The 21,807-nt window shown below is 41.0% G+C and overlaps 1 protein-coding gene across 2 annotated transcripts in view; it reads right to left on the reverse strand.

Moving 5' to 3' along the window:
* Positions 1-21,807, reverse strand: part of rxfp2b (relaxin family peptide receptor 2b) — a 38,732-nt gene that overhangs the window by 14,912 nt on the left and 2,013 nt on the right. For both annotated transcript variants that reach the window (XM_023826020.2, XM_072701512.1), the window contains exons 2-9: positions 20,871-21,017; positions 19,807-19,884; positions 19,404-19,509; positions 13,685-13,756; positions 13,072-13,143; positions 7,031-7,102; positions 5,930-6,001; positions 4,992-5,066 (exon numbers count right to left, since the gene is read on the reverse strand). In XM_023826020.2, the coding sequence (XP_023681788.2) occupies positions 4,992-5,066; positions 5,930-6,001; positions 7,031-7,102; positions 13,072-13,143; positions 13,685-13,756; positions 19,404-19,509; positions 19,807-19,884; positions 20,871-21,017 (694 nt within the window). The remainder of the gene's footprint in view (positions 1-4,991; positions 5,067-5,929; positions 6,002-7,030; positions 7,103-13,071; positions 13,144-13,684; positions 13,757-19,403; positions 19,510-19,806; positions 19,885-20,870; positions 21,018-21,807) is intronic.

Consider the following 21,807-nt stretch of genomic DNA (forward strand, 5'->3'; position numbering starts at 1 on the left):
AGCAAGTCTATTGCTAGGATATGTTTGTGTATCTAATAGTGATACTTTACTAATCCCTGTGGGGAAATTCTCTATTTGCTTTGCCCCATCCTGTTCTTCTATACAGGCGAGAGTGACTTTGGGGATCACAGCAAAGGGGCAGCCACCTTAAGGCACCCAGGGAGATGGGGATTAAGGGCCTCGCTCATGGCCCAGTGAACCAGTGACCGTTCTTCCGGGGGCAGGCTTCACCCACTGACCTTCTGATCACAGGCGCAGAGCCTTGGCCCACTGAGCCACACACTGCCCCCCTCGTCCCTTAATCTGCTTTTTTCATGATGATTGACCTGTCAGGATCGAAACACGCCATATGCAATAACTGTGCACAGCAGGGCCGGACTGGGAGGTTTGTGCTGGGAAAACTGTAAGCCAGGTTGGGGCGGACAAAACGGGACAGAGATTTTTATTTTTCTATACTGGGCGATCCAGGAGTAATACGTGGCACCAAAAGAAAAATAAATAAAAGAGCTGAGATCAGTTTAAGGTGAAAATTGTTTCTAAAATTTAATAGATCAAGTAAATTAATACTCACACTTTGGATATTTGAATGCCCTACATTGCTGCTTATATCCACATCACACTGGTAAAGAGCACAGAAGGCATAGAATTCACCATTTCTTCTCTTGGAAATGAACATGTTCTTTGGACCACTCTGAATTGTTAAGAAGTTTTCCCTTAAGCTATTTGAATGAGAGCATCCACTGCAAATAAAATCATATGGGTGGGGTGTACATACAATGAATGTAAATAGCAAAACTTTCTTGTGGTGAGTTGGAAAGCCATGCCTTGCTAACCTATGAAACGCAACATCGTGTGTCACCAAGTCAATCTGCGAAACTTGATAACGGACCAGTCATCCGGGTACTGACAGTGTTTGTTCATTTTCATCAGTGTAACAGCAGCTGGATTATTGTTTTCAGTGGAAGCTTTGTAATTAGTATTAATATAATTTCATTGTATTGTAGTGTGTGAAACTGTTAATTTGGTAAGTAATGCCAAGTATCACCTATTATCTAGCAAGAGAGTCTATCAAATAAGTGGGTGGTGTTGCTGTGAGTTGTGCCAACAGACATAAAGCAGTGCTGACAAATCACTTTATTTTGCTCAATATCGTCTCTATGGAATACAAAATAATTCCATACACAGTGGAAGACGAATGTCTTTTCATGACCAATTCTTGTCCACTTTTCTCCTCCTCACTCATTTGTGTTTAATTACTAACAAACGCAACACGCAATCTGAGTGGGTTCAACAGCAAGGATGAGAATGATTATGTTTGTCTCAGAGAGTGCATGCAAAGCTCAGACTGATTTTGTTAGCATATACTCGAAAATGCTGAAAAGGAACCATCAATAAAATTGCAAAGCTTGCTAAGATTTATCTCCTATAACTGAGTAAAAATGTTTAAGTGCAACTTACTGGATTTGAGTCGCACATGAACCACAGATCTGAGTTAACCATGTTAATCTATTAAAGTATTAAACTGTTCAAGTACACTGCTCAAAAAATTCAAGGAACACTTTGAAAACACATCAGATCTCCATGGGAAAAACAATCATGCTGGATGTCTATACTGATATGGATTGGGTAATGTGTTAGGAATGAAAGGATGCCACATCGTTTGATGGAAATAAAAATTATTAACCTACAGGGCTGAATTCAAATACCCCCTGAACATCAAAGCGAAAAAATAATGTGGCAGGCTAGTCCATTTTGCCGAAATTTCATTGCAGCAACTCAAAATTGTACTCAGTAGTTTGTATGGTCCCCACGTGCTTGTATGCATGCCTAACAATGACAGGGCATCCTCCTAATGAGACCATGGATGGTGTCCTGGGGGATCTCCTCCCAGATCTGGACCAGGGCATCACTGAGCTCCTGGACGGTCTGAGGTGCAACCTGGCGCCGTCGGATGGACTGAAACATAATGTCCCAGAGGTGTTCTATTGGATTTAGGTCAGGGGAGCGTGGGGGCCAGTCAATGCTATTAATTCCTTCATCCTCCAGGAACTGCCTGCATACTCTCGCCACATGAGGCCAGGCATTGTCGTGCACCAGGAGGAACCCAGGACCCACTGCACAAGCGTAGGGTCTGACAATGGGTCCAAGGATTTCATCCCAGCACAAAATGGCAGTCAAGATACCATTGTCTAGCCTGTAGAGGTCTGTGCGTCCCTCCATGGATATGCATCCCCAGACCATCACTGACCCACCACCAAACTGGTCATGCTCCATGGCTTCTCCAGACCCTTTCACGTCTGTCACATGTTGCATACATAGGACTGTCCAACCGATATCTGTGGACATGTTGCTACAGTCTCTGTATGTGTAAAGTACCACATAATGCGTTGTTATCAACTGTTTTTGCTAACAATGGCTATTAACAAACCTGGCTAGAAATGGGGCCTGTTACAAAAAGTAGGATTTCTTGCTGAGCTGGATAAGATTTAAGGTAGCCTGGGCTACTGTAAATGTAAGTGAACAAAGACAAAGTTCATTTAGACTGGGGTACCTTAAATCTGACAAGTTGATGGGTTAAGCAAGAAATCCTGCTTTTTGAAACAGGTCATTGATATTGATAAATGTCTTTACGACTTCTTGTCCTGGAACGTGGTTAACTCGGGAGTGCTGTCATTCCCAGCTCTGATTTCCGACCTCCGAGGTAAATGGAACGCATCATTAGAGTATGTGTTCCCTTTCAGTACTCCATACTGTAACAATAAAGCAGAGTTTTCAAAGGCTATGAGAGCGTTTACAAAAGTCTCTGTCTGGGGAGCTCCAGGGTAGTGTGGACAAAAATGCGAAAACGGAGACTAAACTCCGCTTTTTTAAACAAAAATGTAGCTGTGTGGACGTAGCCTGAGGCTCAACGAATCAGAAAGTAATGCAAAGTAATGTCACTCCACAGCCCCGCCCCCCAACTCAACACTCTTCCTTTTTCCTTTCTCATCCCTTCCCTTCAGTGGTTTCATGCAAATTAACTTAAAATTGAACATTGAGTCATATTGCCTGCCAGATAATCTGTTTTATATTTCTGGGTTCTAAATCATATCTAAAGTAGGGCTGTATCTATCAATTATAACAATAATCAAGTAATCTACTGATTAATTTGACAGCTAAGGTCCAGTATAGCAGTGCAGCGGGAAAGAATTATACGTATTAACATTAATAACGTACTTTCTAACTGGGAAATGCAAAAATTAATTCCAATTTAAGCTCATCAGACTAGCAGCGGGATCAGCGACAAAGCTAAAATCACCCCCCTCCCCCAGCCGGCACTGACAGCGAGCACAGACAGACCAGGGGAGGACCTGATCAGCCAGTCGCCCCCCTCACTCCCGTGCTAGTTCCCCTAATGTCAGTCTAGCTAAGATAGCCAATGTACCACATAATGTGATAGCTACTGTACCTGTAGTTAGCAAGACAGATAGCGAAGTTGAACATAAAACAGCTTGTGTTTGGTGAGGGGGCCTCGGAGCACTAGTGGTTGTGAGTCCCAACATTTATAGTGCAAGTGAAACACTACGACATGGCAATTTGACCACAAGGCCCCTCCACATATAAAGCATATAAAGCAGGGCCCTTTTACATATACAATGCAAATTAGCCATCAGGTACCCTGGGCCCCTCAGCATATACAACACAGGTGACCACTAGGGGTCCCCGGGGCCTTCTGCACGTTGATCCCCATCATGTACAGTGATAGTTGACCACCAGGTAAGTTGTGATCTGAATATTAATGCCCCCTGGCCCCCCTGCATGCATAGTGGTGCAAGCATAACATTAGGGTGGAAGAGCAACATCACACATAAGACATGCTTTCAGTAAGAGTACCTTCTTGTGTCATTTAGAAATAATAGCCAAGAATGCTAGCTTGGTTACTTGTCAGATGAAGTTAACTCAATCTAGACCTGATAAGCCACAACATATCAAGCTAGCTAAAGCATAAGGAAATGAACGGGAGTCTGTTTCATTTTCTTTCATTATAGGTTGCCATCTTAGGGTTTAAGACACTCGTTATAAGAAATTTTATTAACTCTCATAATAAAACTTTCCATTTTGTTGTTCTTCCCCGAGTGGCCTGGGGTGTGGGCTGTTCCTTTTAGTTACCAGTCCAGTCTATTTTAAATGGTGTCAGTGAACTCACCACCTCCATATCCAGCCTGTGTACCTACATGTCCGGTAGCCTGTGTTACAGTATCCTTCAGCAAGATGCTTAATCTGAATTACTTCAGCAAAATACATGCAGATGGGTGTCAAGAAAATACAAAAAGAAATACTTATTTTTTGTAACATGATTATACATTTATTGCAGATGGATGTTTCATTCCCAGAATGTAACTAACGGCTTTATCACAGGTTTAGCAGCTGCATTAATTAGATCCCTAATGAGATGAAGCAGTAATCTGATGGAGGACAGCTGGCGTCCTCTGGCAGAAAGACAGCAGGGACACGTACTGTCCCCATTTGTCTCAATATGCCTGCTTCTCTATACATATATGCTAAAATAAAGCAAACTTTAATTGCATTTTTTTTATAATAGTCAGCACTGTGTGGCCTTCAGATACTTCATAAGCCCAGTGCTCCTATGTATGTACACCAGGGGAGAACTAGCATTACTATTCAGGTTTGATCCCTACAGAAATGCGACTGTAGTGTCACAGAGTCAGCCGTCATCTAAAGAATAGCTTCGTGACCATCAGTCGTTTATGGCCATTGCAGCTGAATAGGTCCTGTGTAATTGTAAGTCTGTACGCCTGTTGAAACACCATGATTGCTGGAGTTCCTATGAAGCCAGCATCATTTATTAGGATTTAACCACCCTAACTGACTTGGACTGGCACATGGGATATTTCATGAATATAATGAAGCGGTAGAAACCGTGTACCAACATGGTGCACCAGCTGCCAGAGGAGCTCAGCAGTAGACAAGAATGAGCCACGGGGACTTACAGCCAGTTTAAGGAAGGCATGTGAGAGCACAGTCTTGCTGGGGGGAGCTCCTCTAGGGATGTGTTCACCATGGACCTGTGGTGGGGGAGGGGGGACAGGTTCCGGTAAGATACATCAGCCAACCAAGGAATGTTTTAAGGACATTTTAAACTACTTTTCAACACATGCAGGCATGTTGTGCATCCTTGTGTTGGACCCGTTTGGCTTCTCTTTCCAGCATGCCAATAGCACCCTTATTACCGGAGAAACTTTCAGACGGTGTGAACAATGGGGACACACCGTGTGCATATAAAGGAAAGGAAAACTGTGAAAGTGGAAATAAAATTCAAATATTGGAAAAGTGGAAAAATAAAAAGAAATGGCCAGTTGACGCAGATATTAGAGGGGAGACACACAAGTGGGAAAAATATGGCAATTTATATTGCTGTATTTCACTGTCAATAGCTCTGATGATGTTTTTAATTAAGAATATAAATAGCCTGGTACATTCAAAATTAAGCTACATTTCTCAACAGATTTTAACAAGCAAAAACACATCACACTGTTCTCGTGATATTGCACAATGCACCTGGTATACACACTCACTGCACAATTTAACCCTTTAAGACCCTTGCCACATAATACGACAGCCTGCAATATATTATATTATGATTGCAATATTTCGCTTCAGTAAAAGTACCTTATTTTAAGATTTAAAAGTGGGATAAAAATTTATCCCTTAAAAGATTCCAGGATGCTGTACTGGCTTTAGAAATCGATTCATCATGGGTTGTATGTGAGATGCTGTGTGAGGCATAACCCTGATGTTTCTTGGTATAGCTCAGGCGACTGTGGGCGGCGGGCTTCCGGGACACTACTATGGCACACAAAAGCTACACCCACATCAAAGGCAAGCCTGCTGAAATGGAACCACTGAAGATAATTAATTGAATACATACAAGAAAAACAGGGACATGAGCCCAGTGAATGTGTCCGGGGAGATGCTCTTCAAAGGGTTATCATCCAGGATCCTGAATTGGATTCAACAGAGAAATAGGGAACAGATAACTGTGAGGAACACTGTGCAATGGGTACCGAAGGAACAGGCACAATCACGCTGTGAGAGGTGCCGCTACAGGGACCTGCTTGGGGTAGGAGGGGGGGACCTTCATTTATCACAGGCAAGGCCCATTGACTTGATGCAGAGGAAATACCTCTAGTTAAGGTTTCACTCTTCTTTTCCTATGGGGATTGGATCAGGCCACACCAATTAAACTCATCATACCTTAATCAGTCAACACTGTCCATAACGCCACCTTGCTTTACAGGTACTTCCCCCCATTAATATGGATGAAGTTTACTTTCACTTCTCTAATTTTTTTCCTCAAAGTAATTAATTTGCCCACAACTCTTTCTAGCAGTTCTTAATGGGCGATGTTTATGTAATCATTTTGTTCAGTTCATTTGTTGATACATTTTGATCTATTAGCATTAACCATGCAATTAAACCAAAATTAATTCATACCAGCTCGGCCAGAATGCTAAGCCATTAATGCCAGTTATTATAAGTATATTGACACTGTAATGAATATCAACAAAAAACATTCTGCCAGATTGAACACACATTTATAATTGACAGATATGTGTGCATGCACAATGCACACACACACACACACACACACACAATAGTATTCAATACTTTGTGGGTACCATCCATTCATTTCTATGGGCATAATGTAATCACACAACCCTACCCAGCCCTAACCTTAACCATAAATAACCAAACGAAAAACAAGATTTTGGGCATTTTTAGTTTTTGATTGCATTCACAGAATTTTATAAAATTGTGTTTCCCCTTGTGGGGACCAAAAAAATGGTCCCCATAATGTCAAAATAACAGGTTTTTATCACATTGTGGGGACATTTGGTCCCCACAAAGTAAGACATGCATAACTCACACACATACACACACACACACACACACACACACACACACACACGCAGAAACACATAACAGGGCAGCTTCTCAGAGATTAAGATGATGGTGGATTTGTACTCACAGCCAGCGTAGTTTACGAAGATCACCGAAGACCCCAGGTTCTAGCAAAGTGATCCTGTTCTGACTAAGACATCTATAGACAAGCACAGAGAGTCTTTCATTTCCCAGAGACAAAACTCACTGATGAATATTAGGGCAAATGAATATTAAAGACAGCTAAAGCCTACTTTAATTCTCTAACCTAAAAAACATTTATTAAGCAGATAAGCCAACCTAATATGTTGGCAGACGACAGGAATTCTGTGGTGGTGAGGAACAACGGTAGGTTAAACAGACTATGTATTGTTGCAACAATATTAATATTTCATTATTGGTAATACTTTACTTGATGGGGTTCAAATACTATAGTACAGTTCGTCCAGCTGCAATGCAATTAACGTGTTCCTGAAAAACCTTGCGCTCACTAAAATCATGTACTAAAATATACTGGGAATGGGAAAAATAAGGTTAGGGGAATGGAACTCCAAAACTTACAAAATAACTTACTAACACCAAATAATATTAATAAAATAATTATAACAGTGATACCAGTGGCCAATAATGCATTTGCATGTATTTTAAATAAGAAATAATAATAATTATATATTAATAAATTATATGAAAAACATCTCATCTGGGCATTACGAGTCTCATAAGAATTTCTTATTAACCGGTGTCACTAAAGGATCTGAGTCAACCGTGGATTTGAGTCGTGCATTCGCTGCCGATCTGAGTCAACCATGTTAAACTGTTAAAGTATTGTAGCACTGGACAGACCGAGGCATTGTGGCGGCAGAAAAAAGACAAGGCGAGACATTTTCATATGGAATTGCTCTTTTAATAACAGCCCTTAAGAGACTGCACGATAAGCAACAACCACACTCCGACCAACATGGCAGGGAAACGTGGGGAGGTCTCACACAGGATGGTAAGGCACACACACGGTGGGTAATTATACAACAGCTAGAGACATGTCAGGACTTCACATACAGGATAGGTAATCAGGGCACATGCATCAATTAGGAGCACGACTAGTATTTGTAGTAAAATACAAACAAGATATACACAGACCTATATACACAACTTGTGAGTATGCTGGGATATGCAGATGACTCCGCTCTCGCTGGCACTACACTGCCCTCCCTCTCAATGGTCAGCCATCATGGTGACATCACACCCAGTCCCCACCTCAGCCTTAGGACAAGTCCCACATATTTAGTGTCAGCCTCTGGTGTGTCTCCGATGAAGGGTGGAAGCTGTCAACACTCGAACTTACAAGCGCTGGCAAGGCAAAGGACACTGGGAGGCTGTCGGACATTGGGCTGCTGCCGGGTGTCGACATTGTGGGTCCCGCCGGGTGCTGACCCTTCCCAGCGGTCGCTCCCAGCAGGCCATCTCCTCCCGTAACTCGCGGAGCTCCACCGCCAGCTGGGCCTCTAGAGCACGGCATGCCTCCTCATGGTCACGCAGCATGGCCACCACATCCTGCCCCTCCGGGTCTCACTCACGCTTCTAGCAGGCAATCTCCAAATACACTCCCTCCACCAGCACATCCTGCAGTTGCTGCTCCCACTCCTCCAGTTCGCAGCACCTGTGGACCAGCTGGGCCTCCAACCTGCGACATACCTCCTCCACGCTGAGCCGAGTCATCTGACTGCCGTGTAAGGCTGTCTCTGCTGCCTGGACCGGATGCTTTTGCTCCTGCTCCCAGCTGACCAGTTCACTGCGCAGCCGCTCCAACTCATGCCGCTCTTGCTCCATGGACTCTCTCGGTTCCGTTGGTTTTACTTCCGCTGCTCATTCAACTAACTGATAGGGTTGTCCCTCCTTCACTGCAATGTTCTCAGCTTGTCTGCTAGAATCTCGGGTGTGGGCTTCTGGGCAAAAGCGTGCCTGGTCCCCTCTCTTCCTATAGCACCAGCAGATAAATTTCCCATCGTGAACCCAGTGGTCGCAAATTGTCTTCTCCTTGGAATCTTCCTGGAATGCACACTGGTGCATGCGCGACTCAAATCCACGGTTGACTCAGATCCTGTAGTGACAAACACTTCAACAGCACATGCCTAACTAGGTAACTTGTCCATTGCCAAGAGTCAGGAGTAGTGATGGCCAAAACTACGCTTCATGAACCATGAACTATATGTTCTGACCCCATTAGATGGTGCTCTTGGTTTACTTTGGGGCACGCCTGGAGTCTTCTTTGAAGAAAGAGCACTGTCGAGTGGGGTCAGAAAATACAGCAGTAAGGAGTAATGAGGTACAGCGACCATACGACCGGGTATGCAGCAGATTATGGTATGTGGAGGGGTGCTGAAGGCACAATGCCTACAGACAGTCCACAAAAACCAAATGCAAGTGAATTAAAAATGTTGCTGTTTGAATATGATAATTTGTCAAATATTTTTAGATTTTTATAATCTAAGCCATTGACCTGTGCAATGCGTGGATGTACAAAAAGTTCGATTCTTTTAGATTTGAAAACCGGTTTGACCGATTCACTAAAAAGATCAGGTTCACAATTTCTTCACTAATGAGACATCACTATCATTCACTTGAATAGCTGTTTTTGCAAGCAAGTAGTGTTTCTCCATTTGGCGTTATAGCTTGTGTAGTGCTTGTCTCTCTGACTGAAAATTGTGCAAATACAAATGCCATTCCGCATTGTATCGGACTTGGGTATTGTATATCAATCGCGTTAGAACAGATTTGCAGTGTAATATCATGCGATGTAGTAGGACTGACTGTATTATGCTATTACTTATGCTGTATACTTATGTACTGATCTCATGGTAATTCATCATTAATTAATCGTGACATGCTTTATCTCTACCAGTTACCATATCTGTTAATTCTGAAAGGAACTACTGAAGGAACTACTGAAGGAACAAGTAATGAATAACAAGTGAAATACTAATCATGATTGTTTATAAATGAATTGTGATGCATCTTTTCTCAATCAGTGATTATATTTGGTCATAATTTGTACTTCAGTAGTGTTACAAAGTATTTATGTCCCATCAAGAAAAGTGTTACCAAATTATATATCAATAACTCAATAATGTAGTTCAGAAATAACTTCTATTTAAAACATAATTTAAAAAAAACTTTCTTAAATGGGACATATAAATAGTATCAGACAAAAAGCTTTACATTTAAGGCTTGTAGACATAAAAGTCAATATTTAAAAATATATGATTTTCTTGTTTTCACCTTGAGAACTTTAATCCACAGTTACATCACTTAATGAACCACGACTGTCCCTGCTTAGCCTACAGGATTTGATTAGAGTTATCTTATAGAGTTAGCTTACTGAGTTAGCTTATAGAGTCAGCTTATATGAATAGAGTTACAGTGGTACATCAGTTCTCAAACTCATTACAACTCGAATTTCTTAAAAGTCAAACCAACCAGTTCGAAAAAAAAATTACCTAGAGCTCGATCTGAATCTCAGAATTCAAACCGTGAAAGCCAGCCTAAGATAACTTGTACGCGCTGGGAAATGATGGTGCCCATAAATCGGTTGACGGATTGAATTGTTTCCTAGCTTACAGTGCCTGAGGACAAGCACCCTCACCCCTTGCAATGGTATAGTCTTCACCGGGCTTTTTAACTAGGCGCATTTAATTTAGCGGTCATTCTGATGAAACAGCTAAATCCGTGTTGGAAGATGATGCTAAAGAAAGCTAAATCCGGTTTTCAAAAAAGAAAAGATAGGCAAGAAAGAAACAAAAAAATAAATGAGGGAAAGCAACTGCTTAGAAACTTTTTTTCCCAAGAAACGTGAGCCCAAATGTGAAAGCAAATAGCCTACATCAGTGGTTCCCAACCTTTTTTAACTCACGGCCCACACAGCCAAACACATATGTTTCCGCGGCCCACTGCAAAAGAATTTAAACGATCCCGCTTTTTGTGTCGGGTTAACTAAGTACTCGGAAGCAAGGCTGTTAATTGTCTTTATTGAATAAACTGGTAATTTATTTAATTATATATCAAATTTTGATTTATTTGATTTTGACTAGACATTTTTTATTATATTAACAATATTACAATTTCTATTAATAATAATTGGCGGCCCCCCTGCAATACCGTCGCGGCCCACTAGGGGGCCGCGGCCCACAGGTTGAAAACCACTGGCCTACATTAAATGAACTGTGATTATTAAAAACTGAAATACCACCGCGAAATTACACATAGCTTAACATGATGTACTGTAGATAAGTGTATTTTTTTTTGTTTGCTTAACCCCCTGGGTTACACGGCATCGTCGGCGACGCCGCGTATCTTTCTCGTCTATTTCAGTTTATATCTCGCTGAAATGTTTGTGTAGAATCATGGAAAAAACGCTGGCTAAATCTGTAATCTGTCTTCTTTTCAAAATTCCATTGTCGAAGGTATTTAAAGTTTTTAAAATTAGATTAAATCGGCAAAAAGTAAACCATGTCACCTTTCTTTGTTTTCCCTGCATGGGGGGCGTGTAGTACCGCCTTCGCGTGAAGATCGCTATTCACATTCTAAACAGCCGCACTTCCGCGTATCCCAGTGAGCACTAACTGGGATATAAGTTTGTGTTTAGCTTTTTGCCCATTGCCATTTTTCAGTGTTTTCTTTTTGCCCTTTTTTAATGAAAAACAAAACTGGACTCACTAGTCATTTATCTTTCATTATAAATAAAGTAGTTTGTCAATGTGGAAATCTGAAATGGCATTTTCTTTTATGTAATAATAAAAAATAGGCTACTTGATAAAAAGCTGTTCTCTATAGCCAAATGCAAAAGTGTTCAATTCTCATGCAGGCCTATGATGTTAGGCTACCTTTGGTGACATTTCCTGTTATAGCTTTTAATCATCCTACAAATAAAACCAAATTCCAGTGAAGTCGTGTGATTAGGCTGTTTTTTTTGGGGGGGGGGTGGGCACTGTTTGTGCATAGGGCCCAGAATTTCGTGCTACGCCCCTGCTCAGTGGAAACAAAGGGTAACGCTTCAGTCTTCGCTGTGATAGCATCGTGCATGTTTACACTAGCTGAATACATATATTTAGATAAAAAATACATTTAGACAATGATAGACAGTAACAGTAATTATTATATAATAAAATATATTTAAAAATAAAGATTTATCAATTATTTTAATATTAATAATTAATTAACATGAATGCATTTAATTATAATAATATTGTCGTGCGGAGCGGGGACAAAACGGAGACAGGCGCAGACGTCAGAGTATCGGGGAATACTGGGTTTAATTACAGGTAAGACAGGCAAAACGCAGACGGACAATACAATGACCAGACTGGGAAAACAAACTGAAACGCGGACTAAATACAGAGGACTAATGACAACAACCAGAAACAGCTGAACACACGGGGATTCCACATGGGGTTAACAAGGGGGCGTGGCACACGGAAGGAGCGGACGATCGGGGCAGGACACATTGTTTTTTTTTAACTTTACACATTGTTTGGATACATTTATTTTCTTATTTTACAAATTATTGTTTTGATAAATGTGCTTAGATGTGTTTAGTACAGTATATGCTCTTCTTCTTTTATCATTTTGTGTTTAAATGCTAAAAAAAAAAAACATATTTAGGTGTAATTTTTGGGGGCCGGGAACCAATTAATTGGTTTTCCATTATTTTTTATGGGGAAAATTCGATCAGAACTCTAACTTTTTAGGATTCGATCCGGAGTTCTGAACGGATTAAGTTCGAGTTCTGAGGTACCACTGTAGTTTAGTAGTCTAGTAGGTGTGACAGTTGGAACAGAGCTGGAGTGAAAGCCTTTTGGCATGTACTGCCATGTAGCTGTTTGGATGTGTGTTCACTGTGTGTCTTTGAGTTACAGGGCATTTTAAAACTAGCTTTAAACAGATCCCATGTTATGTTTTTATTTTTTGTAGTTAAGTACTTTGCTAGGCTAAACTGTGCAGAACAGTGGTTCTCTCACAGCCTTTTCCCATATTCTTCCTCGCTTAAGGGAGCTTAACTGAAGAATTTTGTGTTAGACATACTAGCACATGCTATTGCTTTCTCTGTTCCAGAACAAACTCTGTAAAGACACTCACAGTTTTTGGAGCTTGTACAGTCCTTTGAAAGCTCGACTGGACACGCTCCATATGTTATTCCTCTGAAGAAAACTGTTGGCAAAAACAGGTTATTTCAATTTTATGGACAATGGTTTACTTGGCCTAGTTACCACTGTGAATATCAAAAGGAGGTTAATAACCAACATATATACAGTGTATTGGTTAAACTCCAAAAGGTAAATGTTTAGTTATTTTAAGTTTAATATATATCGGGGCGGTTTTGGGGGTGCCAGGGGAGGCCAGTACCCCCATGACAAAATCCCCCCACCCCTTCCCCTGATTGCAGTTTATTTACTAACAGATGTTCGTGTGGCATATTCCCTACCCATTTTATATGTTATATTTAGACCCTAATCTACTGGTGCTGCAAATCACTTTTCCCGATGAACTAAATGATTATGGCTAAGACGCTCTGAGGCATTCACCTGCCTCAGGGCCGAAAGAGAGATTTCCATTACAATGACTCCTGGCAACAACTTTTTCAGCATTTCCTTTCAAAATACACTGAATACGGACAGGATGTTCCTTCATGTGGAGACGGCTTCTATGTGGACTAGGCCAAAGACCATGAGATACAAGGGGTGATACTCACAGTCTTTGCAACTCCGAGTATCTGGAAAATCCATCTTCGACAAGTTTCTGAATGATGTTACTCTTGAGGGACCTGTTTTGGTGAAGACAAGCACAGACTAACTGTATCCTTTCAAAACACACTTCAGATGTTAGGGCCCTGATCAAGACCACAGGGTCTTTTATTTTGAAAAATAAGCAGAAAATGGTAATGGACTAGATTCTCTAAATTATGCCACTCTTTGAATCAAACGTCACTTTGCAATATTAAGCGTAAGAAAGATTTCCACAGCATTCCCTCCATATTCAAAGTTTTGCAAATTTCTGTATGGACCTAGAGTGATACTGATTGTGCATTACAAAACAATGAATATAAGGACAGACATTACCTTTATTTATATACGAAAAAAATTAAATACAGTGGATATTTAAAGTCTGCATGGCATTGTTTAAATTGCAGGTTTTTGTATTTTAAAGTCAGAAATGTAAATAAATCATGTAAAAAAATTGACTTAATTGATGTGGCAATACTAACCAGAAAAATAACAAAAAATAAATAGTACAACAGATCATTGAAATAAAACCACACAAACCCTGCAAAAATGTGTATTCACACCTTAACTAATACTTTGTAGAAGCCCCTGATGCATTTATTATAACAAGTTTTTGTAAATAAATTTCTATCAACTTCGCAAACCTTGACTTTGCAGTTTTGTCCCAGTATTTCTTGCAAAAAAGTTCAAACTCCTGAAATTGATTTTGAGGTCATTCCATGGGTTTTCTATGGGATTGCCTGTACCACCCATTGACTCTGATCTTCCTATTCTAAAGCCATTCCTTCCTTGACTTGGATATACACTCTGGCTCATTGTCGTTCTGGAAGCAAAAATTCCTCTTCATCTTTAGCTTTCTGACATCAGGTTTTTTTGGCTAAAATGTCTTGATATTAGGAGCCTCTCACCATCTTATCTATCTTGACTGGTGCCCCTGAGTCCCAGCGGATGAAAAGCAGCCCTCAAGCATGATCTTACCACCCCCAAACTTCACAGTAAGTGATCTCTGGATGATAGACTGTCTCTTAGAAGTAAGACTATGTTATTTGTATCATTTAATCAGACATTTTCTCACATGCATGATCCAGAGTGCTAGAAGGTATTTCTTGCATTTTTTAGATAGGTCTGAATGTTCCTTTTTCTGAGAAACATCACCCCACACCATAGTCTAAACATGCTCAGGATACAGGATATTGTGACATGCATGGAGTGAGCCAGGAATTCCTGCATCTCCTTTAATGTAGGCTGCCTGAAAGCTTCCCTGCTTTCTCCTTGTCCTGTCCTCATCTTTGGAGGGTCATCCTAATCTTAGCAATGTCCCCACGGAGCCACATTCTCTCCACTTATTGAAGATCACAGTGTTCCACGGTACATCCAGCGCCCCTGATATTCCTTGATTCCCCTCTCCTGACCAGCACCTTTCAGCAATAAGATACCATATGTGTTCTGTTACATCCATGTGGACCATGGATATCTCAAGGAAATCCTACAGATATTGCTGACATTTGTTTGGGGTCATTGAATCACTTTCTCTGATGGTGGGTGCATGCTGCTAATCTTTGGATTTTGAATCTGATTCCTTTGAACACTGTGACAGCCCCATGATTAAAGGGCATGCACACCTTTGAAATTATGGTGTCGTGGACTTCTTAAATTTCAGCATTTTGTCCTGTTAATTATCTATTTTTCTCATATATTTTGTTGGTTGCATTGTCACACTGAAGGTGTTCAATCTTCTCACATGATTTATCTTGCTTTCTGGCTTTGCATCACGAAAAGCTGAAATTTCAATAAGACTTTTAATATCCACTGTAAAATATACCAGTCTTGTAATAGACCTAGACAGTATAATAAAGGCCAAGATATTATATGGACAGTGCAGAGGAATAGGACATGGATCGTTTTAATGTAGTGCAAATATTTGACTGTTGTAAACTAGTAAGTGTACGGGGTACAGAGCATTAAGAAAAACCCTTTGTATAATTTTTTCATGCCCTGATGATCACTATCACATCTGAGCAGCCAGTCAACAGCTCACTTCAATTATACTTCCTGTTTGGGGAAAGGTTTACACAGATAGCCAGTGACAATGCTCCTCTTGCAGTCTTGCTGCTTCAACAACACTTACACAATGCCAACAAAGAGAATTATCAGGGTGTAGAAGCTTTGTAGAATGGTTTACCAAAATTTGAATCTTTGTTTGACAGATCATGGATAAAAGAAACTGCAAAATGAAACAGACAAAGAAAGACAAATGTGAACTCGTGCCTAATGTTCTTAGAATGGTATGTTCTGGTGTAGTATTGATGTAATACCAATTTTAAAATACTTATTTTTTTATATAATTGAAGCAATTAAGAAAGATACTCAGGAATAAATCAGACGTACAGGGAATGAGGGAGGAGGAATTATTAGACAGCTTGTTAATTGCTTGATTTATATTGAATAATTGTTCATTAAGTTGTCTGTACAAGTAGATCGGTACACTTCGGTTTGGGTTGATGGGGATGTGCTGGAGCCTTGCACTGGCAAGGAGACCCCCACCATTGCATTCTAGTGTACTGCAGGACACACACACACACACACACACACAGCTGCCACTTCATTAAGTACACCAAGCTAGTGCCAGGTAAGCCCATCTTTGCCTTCAGGGTAAACGAGTCGTCTGATAAGTGAACTCTAGACACTGGTGTTTGTAAAATTCCCAGGATGGCGGATAATTACGTAATGGCCACATATGGCACCAACAATCACACCCCATTTATAATCACTTAAATCAGGCTTCTTAGACCTCCTAATACTTAGTCAAACAGGATGTGATCCTCTGCACCCTGACTGTGTGCTGTGTGCATTATCTTTCATTCACATAATTCAGTGTTTGCAGGAATGGTCTATTCGTCTTAATGAGCATGCACATCTAAGAAAGTTTTACTTACATATATTGTATTCAGAGGTGGGTACTCCAAAGAGTAAATCTAGACCAAGATTTTGTTTCAACCAACCAGCTGAGTACTCTGTGACTGTGACTCTTTAAACTCTACTGGTTGGTTGAAACAAAATCTCTCTACCTGAATTCTGGACCTGAACCTGAATTACCCACCTCTGATGATATTGTATATGTTATATATATTTTCCCTCTGAAAACTAAGCAAAACCAAGGTACTTTTACTTTGAAAGAAACACAGAAGATGAACCTGATACCCTGACAAATAGAGCATTTGTCACGTATTAAAAAATAATTTCCCCAAAAAGATGGAGAATAGCTAAAGCAGCATCAATGACATCCCACACATCACCCATTTAACAGGATAAAGTATTTATACAATCAGAAGAATTCAAAAGGAATCGAAAGCTTTGTGCACATGCATGATAAGGCTTTCTTTAAAGGATTATAAAGTGGAAATGACAGCTGACAAAGAAAAATGGCATTGATGCTACCGAAATGTACTTGCGTGCATTTTGTCTGTTTGAATATAGCCATTACATTGCTTAACAGGTTCTAGGTGCAGCCGTACATCCCCTGGCACCAGAAAAGTACCGCTTAAATCATCCAATTGCTTTGCGGCCAAATGTATGATCCTAGCATTAGTCCACCCTGCCAAAAGATACAAAAACGGACTGGTGCATCCACAGATGAAACCACCTGCAGGTCAGTTCCCAGAAAGATCATCCAAGAGGATTAAAAATTAAAAGAACATCAATTCATATCTACCCTTTTAACACTAATCAGATGCTGTCCAGGCTGGATGGAATTCCAAAGGCAGTAATGTGGTGGATTTAGATACTAAATCAGCCTGGATCCTGTTGTTTCGTCAAGGAATTCAAGTGTCAATTTCACACATAAACTGCCAAGGGTGTAGCTCGGAATTCTGGGCCCCTGAAAAATGTCATCTTGGCCCCCCCTGCTAGGCTTGGCACTGGGAGCCCCTCTACAGTGTTGGGCCCCCCAACTCTGTCAGCGTATCCATGCCCCCTCGACTCCCCTCGACCACTGCTATAGCTGTCATATTTTCAACATCTGTTTTATGTATGAAAAAGACCAAGGGTCAGATAACTTACTGATGACAACTACACAACTACTACATGCAAGGGGGAGAGGGAGTGAGGATGATTCCAAGAGTCCCTGAGTGACAGGGGTCCTAAAATATTTGGAACATAATTGTATCGCGTTTTATTGGACATTGAAATTGCAATTTGCAAAATACATTATTTATTATTTCTGAATATTTGTTTTTTCTGTATTTTTGTCTCTTTTTTTTTGTTTTTGGCAAAAATAAGCATATGAGACATCCTCTGTACCCCCCTGTGTTTTAACTGGAATGACTGAGCCCTGCCTTCCCCTTCACCACACACTGGATGTTAGTGCGAATTCCAGTGTGTGCATAAAAATAAAATCATATTATAAGGTTATAAGAAAAGAAACTTAAGGCTACAAAATGTTGAAAGACCAAAGAGAAGGTGGCAGTTGCTGACTCTCTTTTTCTCAGCAAAAAGTCCATTTATTTACATTAGGGTTTGTCTGTGCCCATCCGGATGTAATGCAAATGAATCATTTACTTCTAATTCTATAGCTAATGTTTATGTTAGTAAAATTAGCTTGTTAGTCCTACAAATAATTACACAATAAAATGTGCTTGGTAATATTATCTTCTCATTAAAAGAAAGTTTTCAGTTTGCTGCTTTATTAGAAATTTAACTTTAAATTGAACATAAGCTAATATAATTCACGCTCACTGTCTAAATCAGTTCCACCCTGGTGAGTCATGCACAAATGCGGCTTCAGTAAATCACATTCTCCCCAAACCCGACCCCCCAGCTGAAGGGAGGCAGGCAGATAATACAGACAGCAGTTAGCTTAACACAGAGCTAACTGTGGAGATATAAACAAAAAAAATGTCTTTTGAGTTTAGAATTGCAGTCCAGTTTGTTTACAGGAAAAGTACTCAATAATGGAACATGTTTGTTTTGACAGTAATAAATTCCATAGCTACCAGTCTACAAAGGTAAAATTAATAAAATAATTACATTTGTTTGATTGTGTCATGTGGGTTTTGGAGCTCAGTGTGTGGTTATGGCAGGTGCACAGCGCTGGATTAGTCTGGGTTGGGGCAGCAGCCTGATGTGCTTTCATGAGGCCCAAAATCTCTAGTGGTGCCTCTGACTACGTGCAATATTTAGTGCAAAACAGAGAGGAAAGACATGGGCCACAGAGGAACTTACAGTGAGGTGAAAGACATGGGCCACAGAGGGACTTACAGTGAGGTGAAAGACATGGGCCACAGAGGGGCTTACAGTGAGGTGAAAGACATGGGCCACAGAGGGACTTACAGTGAGGTGAAAGACATGGGCCACAGAGGGACTTACAGTGAGGTGAAAGACATGGGCCACAGAGGGACTTACAGTGAGGTGAAAGACATGGACCACAGAGGGACTTACAGTGAGGTGAAAGACATGGGCCACAGAGGGACTTACAGTGAGGTGAAAGACATGGGCCACAGAGGGACTTACAGTGAGGTGAAAGACATGGGCCACAGAGGGACTTACAGTGAGGTGAAAGACATGGGCCACAGAGGGACTTACAGTGAGGTGAAAGACATGGGCCACAGAGGGACTTACAGTGAGGTGAAAGACATGGGCCACAGAGGGACTTACAGTGAGGTGAAAGACATGGGCCACAGAGGGACTTACAGTGAGGTGACATTCCTGGATGCCTGTGGGACAGTGTCCAGATTCAGATGCACACACTGGAGCTCAGTCTGAATGCACTTGCAGCCATCCAGATACTTTTCCAGCACTGCAAAAAAGACAATGATCATACAATGGAAACTGCTAGAATAGGCATCATTCTTATTATTATTATTACCCCTATATAGGAATTCAATTTTTGATCAAATGGTCCCCCTCTCAAAGACAGTTAGGTATGCTTCCATTATATCCTTAAGAGAGGCCTTTAATAATTAATCCACTTATGCAATCTTACTAGAGGCAATAGTTAATAGTGTTGACTAATGAAATGTTTCAGTTTGTTTTCCGCAGCAGTTACTAGCCCTCACACAAGCCTTTTGGGTGCCTAGCCAGCACCTACACTCACAGCAATGGCTGGCTAGGTCCTGCTGGTCAGTCCGGCGAACAACGCGATCAAAGAAGTCTGCCCAGCCGCTGTTGTCCCCTGTGGGGAGAGACCAAGCTGCTTTACTTCAGTGAGACAGGACGGAAGCTGAAGGGATCTAAGCCCTGTTTTTGCTGGATGTAGGGTACAGTCAAAAGAGATCTCATAAAAAACGTGTGGCTATGAAACTCAGAAGGATTACTGTTTGAGGTCTAACCCAATGGAGGCCAAAAACATGACCATCAGCTGGTTTAAAAAACTGTATGTACACAGCATCTTGATTTTTTTGGTTTAGAAATATTTCGCCTATTGATACTTTAAAAGGACAGTGTGTGGCTCAGCAGGCTAAGCCTATGACTAGAAGGTTGCTGGTTTGAGCCCCAGCCTTGACAGAATAATTACATGTGTGGGCCCTTGAACAAGGTCCATAACCCCCAGCTCCCTGGGCACTGTTGCTGGTGGCTGCCCTTCACTGGCAAGCTCACCTACATGTGTGTCATGAAGAGCAAGATGGGGGTGGACAAAAAGAGAACTGTCATTATCATATGGTGGTGGCAACTCAAAACTTGCTTAGCTAGAGGCTGATTTATGCTTCAGCATAGCCTCAAACCCTAAGCCTGACGCGCACCTCTCCAGAACTGTAACTACAGGCATCGGGCTACAGTGCAGGGTACGCAGCTATGCGGCTGCTGATGGCGTAGATTCTACGCCGAAATACAGTACAAATCAGCCTTAACATTGGATCTACTTTCTCCCAATAGTTCTCATACATTGTATATTCGCATTACCTTCAATGTTAATAATAATGATAAAAATTAACTCTATGTCAACATGAAGACAACTTGAAAAAGAAATGCAAGAAAGACACACATTAAATTATTGCCCACACTTGAGAAACATTTCAGTTTGATTCAGTTTAGGTAATAGCAAATGGCTATAGAGAACCAGCAGCAGTATTAGTGGATGTAGACTGATCATAATTACAAAGTTTTGTTAATGATTCCGACCTAAGTTTCCATTTAGGACTTCCTCAGTAAGAAACCCACCACAGTTCTCCTCGTCGGCGCCGTTCGGGCAGTCCGGGTGGCCATTGCAGTGCAGCCCTTGTGGCAAGCAGATGCTCAGGTTCCCGCACGGAAAGTCTCCCAGCAGACATCCTTTGAAGCGAAGCTCATCAGCCACCATGGCGGACACTACAGAGGGCAGGAGAGCAGCACCTTAGTGACAGACTGGCATTGTCACACTGGACCATGTCAGATCAGCACATCTATAAGTCTTCTTGCTGTGTGCCGCATGGCAGGTGAAGCGAAGCATGCTGGGAAGTACCTGAGCAACTTTTTTTTTTGCTTCCTTTTGCTTATATTTATCTGGGGATGTTATGCCATTGAACAAACATATGTTGCTTTTAGGATTTTTTTCACTTATGGAAATTCTGGAGTAGACAACACAATATACACAGTGCTTTTCCTCTACCAATTATTATTGTTAACTTAATTTTTAAAGGAATGAAAATATGTAAGCATATAAAAGTGCCCCCCACTGGTGATTTACTACAGAGATACTGCCAAGTGTGTTTTATCATGATAATGTTATTTTAGGCTTGCAAGTTCATTTTATAAAGATAACAGGTCTTTAGTTGTAAAGGTCACATTTACGAATAGCTATTAACAAGGAGCGCTTCTGGAAATCATCGCTACCAACCACCACCGCACTGCAGAGCAGTTCACGTTATTGTCGGACAAGGGGAGCTGTAAGTTACTACATTACTCGCACGCTACTTGCATAATACTAGCAATTATTTGCAGTTTATTAGCATACTTTTTGTACATTATTCTTTGTTTTTGTTTTACTTATGTCATCTTTTTTAACATGCCTGTTGTGATGTATATTATGTGACGTATGTTATATGATTCTACATGTCGTTGGTTTGCCGTAACCAGAAATTTTTCCCTCTACGGGATCTCTCTCTCTCTCTCTCTCTCT

The sequence above is a fragment of the Paramormyrops kingsleyae genome, chromosome 17, assembly GCF_048594095.1.
Source record: "Paramormyrops kingsleyae isolate MSU_618 chromosome 17, PKINGS_0.4, whole genome shotgun sequence".
Lineage (NCBI taxonomy): Eukaryota > Metazoa > Chordata > Actinopteri > Osteoglossiformes > Mormyridae > Paramormyrops > Paramormyrops kingsleyae.